The sequence below is a fragment of the Dermochelys coriacea genome, chromosome 10 (genome assembly GCF_009764565.3).
Source record: "Dermochelys coriacea isolate rDerCor1 chromosome 10, rDerCor1.pri.v4, whole genome shotgun sequence".
NCBI classification, from domain to species: domain Eukaryota; kingdom Metazoa; phylum Chordata; order Testudines; family Dermochelyidae; genus Dermochelys; species Dermochelys coriacea.
In genome coordinates, this window is record NC_050077.1 from 58,446,003 (window position 1) to 58,460,580 (window position 14,578).

General features: G+C 42.8%; 1 protein-coding gene and 1 long non-coding RNA gene across 3 annotated transcripts in view; one reads left to right on the top strand and one right to left on the bottom strand.

Moving 5' to 3' along the window:
- The window catches only part of MYO1E (myosin IE), a 150,780-nt gene extending 139,307 nt beyond the window's left edge, over positions 1 to 11,473 (top strand). For both annotated transcript variants that reach the window (XM_038419134.2, XM_043493499.1), the window contains exons 27-28: positions 10,573 to 10,742; positions 11,337 to 11,473. In XM_038419134.2, the coding sequence (XP_038275062.1) occupies positions 10,573 to 10,742; positions 11,337 to 11,413 (247 nt within the window). In that variant the 3' untranslated portion in view covers positions 11,414 to 11,473. The remainder of the gene's footprint in view (positions 1 to 10,572; positions 10,743 to 11,336) is intronic.
- LOC122456027 lies at positions 779 to 11,340 on the bottom strand. The gene is made up of 3 exons (XR_006274635.1): positions 11,028 to 11,340; positions 6,219 to 6,228; positions 779 to 789 (listed from the first exon to the last, which is right to left on the bottom strand). It is a non-coding gene; the product is annotated as an uncharacterized LOC122456027 (long non-coding RNA).
- Positions 11,474 to 14,578: the final 3,105 nt, after the last annotated feature.

A 14,578-nucleotide genomic window follows, 5' to 3' on the forward strand; every position in this document is an offset into this window, starting at 1 on the left:
GTCCAGGATGTGTTTTGACATACTGTTATTCTTAAGTCTCCATGCTGATTTTGGTCCTGTGTGAGAGAGACATGGTGTTCCCTTAGAACGGGTGAGGAAGAGCAGAGATGCAAATTTTGCTCAGTGGAGAGCTATGCAGACAACTTTCCAGGAGCCCAAATTGTACAAAATGGATATTTTGTAGGCATCCTTTTCTTTTTAATAAATAGAAGTGTGGCTCAGAAATTACAATATTGGAGATTATCACAGATCAAGATGGAGCATCGCATTATGAGACTTTGTTACATTGGGTCTAATCTCCATATAAAAATATGGGGCAACCCCAGGATGCATCTGGCTGCAGGCTGCACTTCACACACTGGTGATTTTTTTGGCAATTACTTAGTATGGTTTAGCCTATCTCGACAGTACCTGTAACAAACACTCTCGCATATGTCTTCTGTGAATTATAGCACTTGCAAGAAATCTACAATGCTCAATACTGTACTCTAACCAAATGCTTGCTCAGGTTTCCACTGGAGGCTATTATAAAGGAACACAGCATGTTTAGGATGATAGCAACCGGAATCCTCTAGCCCGGAGTGGCAACCTGTGGCTCTGGAGCCATATGTGGCTCTTCAGAAGTTAATATGCAGTTAACTCCAGGGCTGGAGCTACAGGTGCCAGCTTTCCAGTGTGCCAGGGGGCTCACTTAACAACCCCTGGCTCTGCCACAGGCCCTGCCCCCACTCTACCCCCTCTTCCCCGAGCCTGCCGTGCCCTTGCTCCTTCCCCCCCTCCCCCCAGAGCCTCCTGCATGCCATGAAACAGCTGATAAAGAGGGGCAGGGGGAGGTGCTGATCGGTGGGGCTGGGCAGGAGAGCTGCTGACGTATTACTGTGGCTCTTTGGCAATGTACATTGGTAAATTCTGGCTCCTTCTCAGGCTAAGGTTGGCTACCCCTGCTCTAGCCCACAATTTTCCCGAAATCCCATGATCACTTCCTACCTGGCAAACAGGAGAGGTTGGGTACCTTGGATCTTCTAGAGGACAAATAGACAGCTGCTCTTTTGGAATGGAGCTGTCTGTTGCTTCAATGACTATCACTTTGGTTAGGGAACAATGAGGCAAGTCTGTTAGTATCTTTTAATATAATTTGAGCTCAGTCTTTCTCATTGAAAGCAGCTTTTCAAATATTTTATGTAGCTTTAAGTCTCTAACTGACTCTGAGGTACCTTGGAATAATGGGTGCTGGGTTAGTTTAAGTTTGTATTAGTATAGGAAGAGTAAATGGGGTGAATTACACTTAAATAGGGACCATTGTCATCAAAATTCATTCCCTTTTACCCCGTGAACACCCCACCCCTTTTTCCCAGACTTCCCTCCTCCAAACAAAGTCTCTCTCCCCCAACCCCTTGCAATAGAGTCTTGTCTTCCTTTTAAGTGAGGTGGGTCATTTAGCCCAGCCCACCACAGCAAGTGGCCAGCTGGAAGCTGGTTAGCCAGGTGCTTCACAGTTGTGTTGCAGAGTTTGAGCCCTCACTGATCCTATTGGCTGGGTCCCAACCATCCCCTGAAGATAGAACAGGAGGTTAAATTAAAAACAAAGATGCTGCCACACCAGGTATTTTGCTTAAAAGGGGTATGCATTTCTCAAACTAAGAGAATTGGAAGGGCTTGCTTTAGTAGCAATCTTCCTATTCCATCCCATCCCATCCTGGCTGTCCTGGTGTAGTCACACTGCTATGTGTAAGGTTACTTCAGCCTTTCCATTGCCACTCTCTATTTATAGACATTTAAAACTCAGGCATAACACTTATGTTCTGGGCTGTAATTTGTTAGCCAAGGTCTCAGCACGACATGGAATCATTTTGCCAAATGTATAGTTTGTACTAAGGATGGTTTGGGAAAAATAGCGATTGGGTTGAACTTTTGCCCAGCCTCTATCCTGACCCCTCCTGTTCTCCAGGACCTCTCATCAGGGGATGGGTGGGCAACTCACTTCCTCTCACCACTGCAAGGTGGCCTTCAGAGGGCAGGCAGGGTGGGAGGGTCCCAGAGCTCAGGATGCAGTCTGAGACCGGAACTCTACACAGCAGCCCTGCAGCCAGAGCCCCATAAGCCTGAGTTGGCTGGCATGGGCCAATCAAGAGTGTCTAGTTGCTGTGTAGACCCTTAGAGTCAGTCAAACACCCCTCATTTGACCCATGTAGTGGTGGAGCAGCTCAGTCACTCATCTGGTACACTTCAGCCTTATAGACAAGCAGCCATACCACCCAGTACAGGGAAGTTTTTAGAGGATGTGCGGGTGATCAGCTTTAGTCCCTCCAGTTGAAGATGGTCTTTAGGTGATGGCTAGCCACCTCTCTTTGTCTGTTCAATGCTGTTCTATTTGCCCTATGATAATACTTAGCACAGTACCTTGTGTAGCTCTTTTCTTTGTCCAGGCAGTTTACAAAATAATTCATCCTCACCATATATGAGAGAGGTAATTTTATTACATGATGCATCAAAAACTGTAAATGTATATAGAGCCAATTGACTTTCTGTGCCAAGAGAAGTTCAGCTCAATTCCCATTGCACTGGAGATTGTTGTTCTGCAATGCCAAGTGGGGGATTTCTGGACCTACACACAAATTTAATATGTATTCATATGTCCCTGTAGATTAGATTAGATAATATATTCTATCTTCCTGCTCCACTAATGTTCAACACATTTTCCCTTCTGTGTACCTTTTCTGTATAATGGGTTCTTATCAGCCCTGCCCCCTGCCAAAAAAAACCCTTTAATATTAAATTCTCTCCTACAGCCTTAAGAGAGTTATTTTGATTTGCATGATGTTTTATGACCAACACCTAAGAAACAAATGATAGACACTACTCCTTAATTTGACATCATGTCAACTCCTCAAGTAAACTCCAACTTGTATAGTAAGAATACCAGCATTCTTTGTTCACTAACACCTTACATTTTCCTTTGTTACTTTGTGTAAGGCTCCTCATGACTGCATGTCAATTTATTCTTGGTTAAATCTGTTCCTCTGTAGTATTCATCCTGGACAGACTGAGTCAAATGGGATAATGTGAGTTAAATAATAAACACTTACCTTTGAAATTCGGTTAATAGTTAAGATATATGAAATGCATGTGCAATATAGCATAGTGTCCATCCATCTCATTGTGATGTGTCTGTCTGTTGCCTAGCACAACAGAGCCCTGATCATCTGACTGTGGTCTCTAGTTGCTACCATATTATATCGATATTAAAGGTGTCCATTTAACAGAAAAGCTAGAGTGAGCCTTATAGTAATACTCCTGGGGAAACTGTGTAAATGACACTTTCATCTCAGTGAAGCTGACTTGTAAACAGATACATCCCAAGCTAGCCCTCAGCATTTCATGGTGCTTTACGTGCATTAAAAAAGTAATATTGTAGGTTTAGTCTTGAGGTAGCTGAACGAAGAATTCACTCTTGCCACACCAGGGAGTGAAGTCCTAAGGCCAGGGGCATGGAATGAAAAAGACCATTTGCTTTATATGTATTGCCCAAGAGTACCAGGATGTTTAGATTTGATGTCAAAGCTTTATTTTTATTATTTGACTTTTCTAACACAGAAATATCCCCTTGCCTTCCCAATTAGGATGGGGACAGCCTTTATTAAAAACCCACCATCTCCAACTTATGAAATGTTTTTCTAGTTTGCTCTGAAAACTGCATGGACTCATGGGTAGAAAAACCACAAGCAGACACTGCCGTAATTGCATCCGGAGTGTGTAGGGAGCAGCCATGTATCTCTTATTGCTGGTCTCTTGCGAAAGGTCGGCTGATGTGGAACTTCAAATGAAGAAGGAGGGGAGAATGCCTGGAAGAAGCAGTGTACTGTTGGTGAGGGTAAAGTGTGCTCAGACCTTGAAGGGGTTCCAGTAATTATTGCAGTAATTATTAATTATTACTATTATTAATTAGTGCAGTAATTAATTCCAGTAATTATTGCAGAGGCTTCACCAGAGTGAGCTCTGGAGGTTTGTGTAAACAGTTTTCCAGAAGTAGGAAGCCAATGGAGGTCTTTGCAAGAGCATGGCATGACTGAATTATTTGATTCTTTGGGAATGGGGTGGTCGTGATTTTGGCAAGCTGAAACAGGGCAGAATGAGAGAGTAAACAGCACTGCAATAATCATCTGGTAGTTATAAAGGGAGGACAGGAGCACATCCACAGACACAAAGGTCTGGTAATGTTTTACGGTATGGAAATAAAACAAAAGTCCAAATGATAGACTGTTTGATTTCTAGACATTTTGGGTGCTCTAACACAAACAAGCGTGTAAATATGATAGTAAGTTTGCTATATAAAACTAGTTTGTGCTATATTATTTCTGTAAGATTTAGAAAAGTTTGGAGTCTAGTATTTTGCCCAGTTGGTGGAGAGCGGTCTCAAGTGTCACCTGAGGAAATTGCAGCAGATGATGATAGCTTAAGTTGAGTAACCAGTAATTTGATTTAACCTTTTTAACCTTAAGAAGGGTTTGGATGGCCTTAAAACCAGAGGAAATATGCAGTGGTCTATAGAAAGCAAAGGCCCCAGGGAGAGAAGGGATTCCCAGTGCATTGAGGCAACCTGGGAAGACTTGATTAGTTACAAGCTTTATAAAAAGTACTATATTCTGAGCAAGCAATCAGCAAGAGAGCAAATTTTACACCACCTACCCCCAAGTACAACATAACTACCTCCTATCCATATTACAATAACTTACTGAGCAGTATACCTTTCCAGATCACATTTTATAATCTAACCTCATAGCAAAGAATACTGCTCTGCAACTTTCCCCCATACACATTCTGTAATGCTGTTCATGAGTGTTCCAATGGTATGCCGGGGTGGAGGGTAATTCCCCCAGTACAGGTACAGCAAGGGACTGCTGATTAGTCCTTGGGCTGCACCTCCTGGAGTTGCAACACACAATTAGGCCCTGATCAAACAATGGAGTTGAATTCTTGCCAATGTATGACAATTTAATCCCTGATCAGGACCAGTCAATGTGCAATCTAGTTGTAATCTTTGTTGCAAGTCACTAGAAAAAATCCATCCAGACTCTGTGTGTTCCCCATGCTAGAGAAGAATAAGTCTTATATGATGACAAGCAGCCCCATCTACTGGTTACCAGACCAGGCTTTCACACACTGTGGCACCCTTAGAATGATATGGTTAGCTCTGTGGTGCCAGTTAATATTTTTACAGCTTGTTTTTGATGTAAAAACTGTTTTAATGAAAATTGGAGTATTGGCTCAATCAATCATTCAGTATGCTTTTTTCAGTGGCTTTGTTTACTGTTATTTTTATAAAAATGAAAAGAGCTCAGATTTGCTTCTCTTGCAAAGTGAAGGAAAATCTTCCAGTCCCTACAACTTATCTTTCAGAGCTACTCATTAAGTCAAATGCACTGTCCAAATGTCTAATCAGAATTACATCAGAAATGTCTGGTGTCCTACATGTATTTGGAAACATGAATTGGGCTGCTTGCCTCCTCCCACAGGAAAACCTATGAGAGGGAGGTAAGGCGGGGGGAATCCCAGAGGCTTTCTTTGAAGTGTTGTCTTCCCAATCATTCCTTCCAGCAGGGCTGTCTCCTTGTAGAAATGGGACCTACCTCAAACTTCTTGCATTGCTTGGAAATTGCATGACCTCCCTGGGAAATGCAGGCACAAAGGTGTATTTAGGCATCCAGGGCTAAATAGGGAGATTTGCCTGAGTTTGGGGCCAAAGCTTTCAAACTCAGCAATGCAAAGCACAGCTGGCTTAGAAAACATGCTGCCTGTAACAGAAACAGTCACTCTATGGAAAGGCTTCCAAAGCACTAAGGCCTTAATATCATCCAGTGTTTTCCTGCTTATTTTTCTGGGGCACATGTTGAGGCTTGTTCTCATTGTGTGATTTCAGGGAATTGGATACAAATTGCCATGTTGAAGTTTAATTCTTCAATTGCAGTAGGCTAGTCGGATCTCCTGCTATACACCGAATAAACACAAACTCTCATTCTGGCTATTATAAGGGTAATCTTCTGAAGGGCTAAAGCAGATAGTACTTCACTTGGCATTTACAGCTATGGAAAGAAAACCTCTCACAGGCATTTGAATCCAGGTGGTTCTCTCTTGCCATCAAGTCTCTGAATTCCTATTCTCTCTTTTACCAATCAGAAGTATCTGCCTCCTCATTCTCTCTCATTAGCACAGCCCTACACCTGTGGTTGCCTGAACAGCTAGAGGTAACACCTGAGTACCAGCTACCCACATAGCTATCACTCTCCTGCAAGTGGGGTTGCCATCTATTCTGGGGCATTTGGGATTTTTGTGAGGTTGGTGTAGGGCTTGCAGAATCTTACGGCCTCTCACAAACCCATTCAGGGTTGATGCAATGCCTGCACAGCTCAATAGCAATATGGAAAAAGCTCTTTGTTACCTGCCATGGACTCTTTGTAATAGACTCTTGGCTTTGCCACAAAGGAGAGTTCTTCTGAAACTTCTGCAGCTTTCTTTCCCAATGGGTGCAGCTAACAATCCCCTGCTGGTGCTTTTATCAGTTCCCCCTGCCCATTTGACTTTTGGAATCCAGAGCTCATTGCTTCCCTCTGTTTTGATTATTGGGCCACATACCGTACAGTTCATCCACCGAGGAACACATTTATATACATTACACACAGGCTAACTACAGAACTATCATTCATTTCCAATGTTAATGTGCCTAGTTTCCTGCCTGGTCTCAAAAGTAAAAGCAAAGGTTCAGGGGGAAAATGAAAGTCCTTCTGGTGCAGTTTTATTTAAGTGTTAGCTCCCAGAAGACCTTTATTCTGTACAGGTGTTCAATGTAATATGAAAAAACACCACAGAAATAAAAGCACCTAAGTGCTTTTTCATTTTTATCCTTGACTAACAAAATCAGTTCTCAGTATACTTATTGTGTCTCCTCATTAATGTTAATAGCAATTGCAACCGTTCATCCATGGGAGAGCAGCTTGTGAATTCTCTCCTCTCACTGGCTGACCAGAGAGATAATAAATATAAAATCAAAGGAAAAAACCTCACAGACCTGAAGTAGCCCTGTTTAAGCTTGAAAGCTTGTTTTTCTCACAAATAGCATTTGGTCCAATAAAAGATATTATTACCTTTCCCACCTTGTTTCTCTAATATTTTGGGACCAACACAGCTACAACAACTGCTAGTGGTATTTTAACTCTTCATCTCACAGTAATAAGTACAAGGGAAAGGCCCACAAAGAGAGGAGTCAGGCTACAGGGATCTCTTCCTGAACATTGTCATATTCAATAAATTTTTTTGAAATTCCACTGTTCCTTAACAGTTTTATCACATCTTAAATTTTTAGGGGCTGTTGCTGGCAATTTAAGGTATACATCCATTTATTCTACAGAACTCGCTTACTGGCCTCCTAACTCCTGCTGTTATACCAATAAAATAAAAACCAGCAGGATCTTATTAAAGGGGAAAAGGCAAAATGCCACATTTATTGTGAATACAGAAAGAATCATAGTAAGCAGTTAGTTATAGCTATAACATTCCATTCAATTTCATATTTATTCACACATTCATTCATACACACACACACACAGGTTCTGCAAGGTTGTTATCATAGTTACCAGCCTTAGAGTTGCTCATGCCAAGCCACTGGCCAGGTGGCCTGGACATGAGGAGGGAGCAGGGCCTTGTCAGATGCTCATATGATGCTCCTGGAAGTTGGTTTGCAGAATTAAACCCCAAAGTTCCCCATAGGAATTTCTTCCTATGCCAGTATATAGGAATTGCTTCATCATGCTGTTGCTGAATCAATCAGCAGATGGCACATTCCTGACGGCTCCGTGCTGCCAGATGTTATCTTGTTCTTTGGTTCTCCCATTCTTGAGGCTGTTGGGTGAATTCCAGTCTGCCCTCCGGGGGTCCTCTGGTTAGGACTGGGGTCCTTCCACTTAACATCTTCTTCAGTCGATGGACACTGGATTCTTAGGCTGCCACCTCCCTGATCATTCAGTTATTATCCACACCAAGCATCCATCCACATACATCCTCTATCGCTATTTTAATCACAACTGTTAACAAAGCGAGATGAATACAACAAAAGGGCAGGGAGTCTCTGGGTGCTGTTTCTGTTGTTACAGAGTATTGCTTTAAGTCTCTCTCTGTGTGAGTAGTTGTTGTTACAAAGAATTGCTTTGAGAACAGACTCTTAGAATGTACTAACACAATTAGCAGCTTGCAAGTTTCACACGTAGGGGGAGAGAAACAGTACCAAAAACCAAGAGACTTTTTAATTAGGAATACCCTGGAATTTAAACTATGGGGAGTCAAACTCATTTGTGATTTTAATACAGAACTTCTTTAATATGATCCAACACCGCCTGCAAACAAAATCTCATAGCTCAGGTAAGCCTCCTCGGAACTTGCAGCTGTGAACTCAAGAGAGTGAATGATTGTTATGAATTTGCTCCAGATGCTTCTTACGGCATCATCCAGGCCTGCCAGGCGCAGGGGTGGCAAAAGGGGCAATTCCCCAGGGACCTGGGTGATTTAAAAGGGCCCAGCCGCTGCTGCAGTAGCAGTGGCCAGGAGCCCCAGGCCCTTTTAAATCACCCGGGTGGGCCACAGGGCTCCTAGATATGTGTGGGAGGGTACTGGCGGTGGTGAAGGCAGCTGGGCGGGCATGTGGACGAGTGCGCCCAGCAGCACAGCCGGCAGCAGCTCGCTGGGCACCAGCAGTGCAGGCACGGCACAGCACAACACCCCCCCGCTCCCGCCCTCTCAACCCAACTTCAGTGAATGCCATTGTCACTTCCCACATTTGTATCTTAAAAAAATATCTAGCAATATTCAGGAAGACATCTTTGGTTATGATCTTTTCAGGCAGTTCAGTATATCGCTATCAATAAGATTGGTCTCTGTCCAAAGATACAAAGACCGTAAAGGCTGCTATCAGATTTCCCCTCACTCTTCTCTTCTGCAGACTAAATAAGTCCAGTTCCCTTAGCCTCACCTCATAAGTCAGGTGCCCCAGCCCCCTAATCATTTTCATTGCCCTCTGCTGGACTCCCTCCAATATCATTCCATAATGTATGTATTTAATTTAAATACATAATTCAAAATAAATTCTATAGCTCATATTTAGGCTCACAATTTGTTTAATATTGGTGCTGTAACTGGGGAAAAAAGTTAACTACATGGAGCAATGCCAGACACTTACATATAGTGGGTTCTAATGTGTTATCACTAGGCTAAAAAGTAGTGTCGTAAACCTCAGCCGTCCCATTGTAGGGGGCCCAGTGACTGTCTGTCCTGGGGCCCGGAATTGCTGTCGGTGGGCCTGTCATCATCTGTTCAGAGCAAATACAAACATTCTAGAGCAATAGCAGATACCCCTTAGCAGACAGCCACATTAGGAAAAGCTCTTTCTGGCCATTGTTAATGCTTCAAGATTTTAATGTGCCCACAGACCTTTCTTCCCATAAAGCACATTACAAAGTTTAAAATTGCAACCACTTACAAGCATATTTTAGGGCCACATCCCTACTGATAGATCACTTAAGAAATGCAGCTCTTCACAAGCAAACCATAGCTGCACAATATAAGTCTGGCATGACACTGCCCTGGCACAACTCAGCCACGGCACATATCAGTGCACTCTTTGCATTAGTGCACTGCAGGGGCTTTTTGTGGGGCTCAGACTCCACACAATATATCTGCTCTCTTCCACCATTGCCTGCCTGCTCCTTTTCTTTCCTGTCATTTCTCCTCCTCCCCCTGCACTTAGCCTTGGATTCTTGGAGGGATTGTAGCCACCCCAGTAACGTCATACCACATCACCCACTGCTTCACATTTGAGCACAGATCAAATCTATAGACACCCCCAAGGAGATGATGCAAGTGCAGGTGCAGTATCACTGTCCTGCCTAACATAGCATTGGAACAACAGTGAGCTTGTGAGAAAGGAAGGAGTTTTATATCAGAGGCAGAATCTGACAAAGAGCGCCCTGCCCTGCAGCTTAAGCTTTAAATGTATTTTGTGTGTTTGGGGGCAGGGAAAGGCAAATGGTGAGCCCTCTCTGAAGTGCTCTTTTATTACAAGTGCTAGAAGAGCTGAAGTGGGCAATCTCTGGCTCAAGGCAAAGCTTACTAATGTAGGTAAAGCAGGACAGAATTACATGATGTGGCTACTCTGGAGATAGGTATTTGGAGAACTGGAACCTCCTACCTCTTTGTCTTCCGTTTGTCACAGAAGATGATAATGTAATGTGCACTACAGCCCCTCTGGGAGATGTAGTGGGGGGAGAAAGGACTATATCCTGCTCCATGCACAGGGATGCTCCTATGATCTAACAAGTCTTTCTTCTATAACTACTGTGATATTTACAAGGGAATCTAAGTGAGCAGGCTTGGCCTTCAAATCCAGAGTGCTTTCCATTGTCTGACCTGGTGATATAATGGAGCAAAATGCAGTGGGGTTGGCTGAGTGTATATTCATAGTTACGGTCTTGGAGCATTTGCCCTGTTAATTACTCTTGTCCTCCCCCCCCCTCCCCCCCGCGACCCCAGTGTTCGCAGGCAGACAACAAACCGGCCCCCACCAGCTGGAGGGAGACCTAAACCACAGCCAAAACCCAAGCCTCAGGTACCACAGTGCCGGGCACTGTATGCATACGATGCTCAGGACACAGATGAACTTAGCTTTAATGCCAATGACGTAATTGATATAATCAAAGAAGGTAAGTAAAGAGGTTGGTGGTTTTTTGTTTATTGGTTTAAAGTGTCCTTTGTGAACAAGTTACTCCACGCTCCCCAGGGCACACTGTCATTGTTAATGTGGGGTTTTACAGCTAACTCCCTGGACATTTTCCTGGAGAATGACTCCTGCATTTCTTGAAGCAGTAGGTGGTCTGCTTTTAGGATAGGCGGGATAAGGAGGAGCCATCACACCTATATCGTGCCCACCCTAGATTGCTCAGTTATTCCCCACTGTGGAGTCCAAATTCAAGTGCTCCATCCTATACATGCAACCAGAGGCTAAGACCATGACAACGGCTAAAGCACATCAGCGGAAAAGCAACTAATGATGCAGTTCCAACGCCAATCCCCCCAGTGAACGGATAAGGCCTTGTAGTGTGTCCAGAAGGTTAGCCAGTCTAGGCTCTCATAGCCCTTTGCATTAGCCCAAAATCTAATATTGTAGAAACATGTAGAAGAGTTTTGCCAGTCTGCACAAAACTGACATAAATCAAAGAAGGCTAAAAAGGAGGGGGACTGAACATGAAATAAGGATTTCTAAAATCTCATTGCTCATTCTGCTCTTTTTGTCACAGATCCCTCAGGCTGGTGGACAGGCAGATTACGAGGGAAGCAAGGACTGTTCCCCAACAACTATGTGACCAAGATATAACAAAATGCGAAGAAGGTTTTGTTAAATGAAGGATGGCATGACACTATCAATAGTTGAAAAATAGGATGCTTTTCCCTCCCGCTCTTGCATGAGGACAAATGGCAGTTCTTCGCCAAGGCCTATAATTCTTAGTGGCATCTTCGCCAGTGAAGTTGTATACAAGCAAGAAAACAAGTCACTCAGTTTGCTGTCTATAAAGAAAATGTGCAAATCTATGCCTCAGATACACGTATGGAAGCAGTGAAAAACAAATTATTTATTATATTTAAACCTGTTTCTAGTGCAGAGTGAATGAAGAGGTGTTTAGTCCTTACAGTTTTCCTGAATCTAGGACTAGGGACTTCGGAAAGGTTGTATTTAACAAGTGCCTTTAGTTTATATATATATATATATATATATATATATATATATATATATATATATAAAAATATAAATAAATGATGGCATTACATGCACATTTCCTCCAATGCAGATCACTGGGGAACATGGTAAGAATGCTGCTACATATCACAGATTTAGGATTGGTGATGGTATATTTAAATAGTTCTGTATAGATGTGTAATGGAGCTGATTTGCTTGCCAGTAAAGTTTAGGGATTCCAAAAGGCACTGAAAAAAAAAAAAAAAAAAAAGAAAAAAAAAAAAGTACTGTATGCTATACAATGATGCCTTTTCCATGATATATATTAGAATATGGCTGGCCCATGTTGGATTTATGTTTAATGCTGTACCTGTTCCAGGAAGCAAATCTTTCCCCTGAGCTGTACATGTATAGAAGCAGATCATATACTGTATATATAAAAATCTAATATTGTAGAAACATGTATGAATGTATAATGTAGTATTCACTGTATTTATCCATAAAGTAGTTTTATTAGAAGTTTTGTGCCAGGTACTTCCAAATATGCACTATTCTTTTTTAAATGATAAAACCAGTGTTAATGCTTTTAAGCCCAGTTGCCTCCCCCACCATTTAAAATGGCTGTTGCTTACCATGCAGATATCATCAGCATCCATTCTTTTTCTCCTGACACTCCACCAATAAAATCCAGGAACCAATGAGCTGAGTTGGTTTGTTAAATTTGTAATATTTCTGTTTTGCATGCATGAGTACCTGGAACTCTTTTCAGAATGGATAACTAAGCTCCCAGTGCATGGTGTTCCAGAGAAGGAAGCAGTAGGGTCTGTGAATATACAAGGGCTTTGATCTGAACAGACATGTACTGAATATTCTTCTTAGCCCCTGTATGATTGGTTAGAGCCATGGTGGGCAACCTGGGGCCTGCATGTAGCTCATCAGGGTAATTGATTGCAGGCTGTAAGACAGTTTGCTGATGTTGACCCATCCACAGACATGGCCCCCCACAGCTGTGGTTTGCTGTTCCTGGCCAATGAGAGCTGCAGGAAGCGGTAGGCTGCAGGGCCATGCTAGCTGCTGCTTCCCACAGCGCCCATTGGCTGGGAATGGCAAACCATGGCTGCTGGTCAACATCAGCAAAAAGTCTCATGGCCTGCAATCAGATTACCCTAAAGGCCCACAAGTTGCCCAGCACTAGGCTAGAGGGAAGTACTGCACAAGCTAATATCAAGTGGATTTTAAAGGCAGTCTTCTGAAGTTTAAATCTGGGACCTTCCAGGAGCCTAAATTGCTCTGACACCACTGTCCCTCCACAATGCACTGGTTGTAGATTGTGCCTAAAAGGGTGTTCTGAGCACTGTACAGAAACAGCCAAAATCAAGCATAGTCTTTGGCTCCAGCCGTTTACAATCCAAAGTCAAACATGAAAGGCCAATTAGGAATAGCCAACAAAGGAAAGTCAGGGAAAGCTGATAAAAGAGAAGGTACTATTTTAAAAGGGGACATAAGTATTAGCTTATTTCTCCTACGTGATAGAGTAGAAGTTACTTTTGAGAGGATAGTGTTTTGGTGAACAAGTTTTAGGAGTGTGTTCCTTGGAACCAGCTCAGCACAGGTCCAGGGGAGCAGGAAGAGGGAATAGAATTGACTCAGCATAGGAACTTCACCATGGGGAAGCAGCATCTGTCCATAGGCAGCAGGAGAAATACAAGAAGGGATTACAAATTCAGAGTGGCAATAACATATTAAAAGGGTCAACATATGGCACTTTTCCCTTAGACTTTGTTCTGTTTGTATAGCACTGATTAAAGGGAACTTTGGTCTGAAGAGGGCTCCTAGTCACTACAGTGATGTAAACAATAGAGGTGGGTTCAGGTAACCACACTGACCTGGCAATATGTAGGAGAATTGTCACCATCACTGCACTAGCTGAGGCACATACTGTCATTTTTCCTCACACACTGACCCCTATAGCACTAAGGTAAATGGTTTGAGTGCTGTACAATATGTAGTTTAATTAAGGCTGGTTTGCTTAAGTCCCTGCTCAACTGATCACCTGCCATTTTTATTGTGCACTTTCACATGTAACAGATGAATATGCAATAATGCATATATATAAATTATGGTAAGTTTAGTCATAGTGGAATCCCTGTCAATATGCTATAGATTTCCATGAATTCAAGAAGCTGGACTAAGACTTGCATCTAATATAAACAGGAAGAAGTTTGATTCTTGTTAAGAGATTTGATTTGCTAATGTATTTCATAGTTTTTGCTAGTATTGTAAGCTTCTGTTGAGACTACAGTTAGCCTAGGACTTGTCTACATGACAGGTGTTTCTGATGACATAGGGAATCCATTTGAAGTCTCTGAAGCTATTCCTGAATAACCCCCTGCTGAGACACACTGCAAGGGCACCTGACCAACTCCAGCTGTAGATAAGCCTCTAGAGAGGGCAACCATTAAAGGGAGTGGCAGTGTACATACAATGATCCCAGATGCCATCCCACAGGCATATGGCCACTGCAGCAGATTCCTAGTAACACTATTGTTGACTGTTGGGGTACAAGTATAAAAATAAGCAAAGTTTTTCAGAGGAATAGTTTGACAAGCCTCCCCCCAAAAAATTTGAGCAGCCTAGAACTGGCCCAATTGACATGAAGTTTACTGACAGTTTAGGCCTCAACCTATTCCAGAACTTTGGACTCCCACACTGCAGAAGAGCCCTCTACCCACTACAGTAGTTTATTTTCTGGGGCAGGTTTGTCTTCTGGTGAAGCTGCTCCAAGTTCAAGTCCCTGCACTAGGT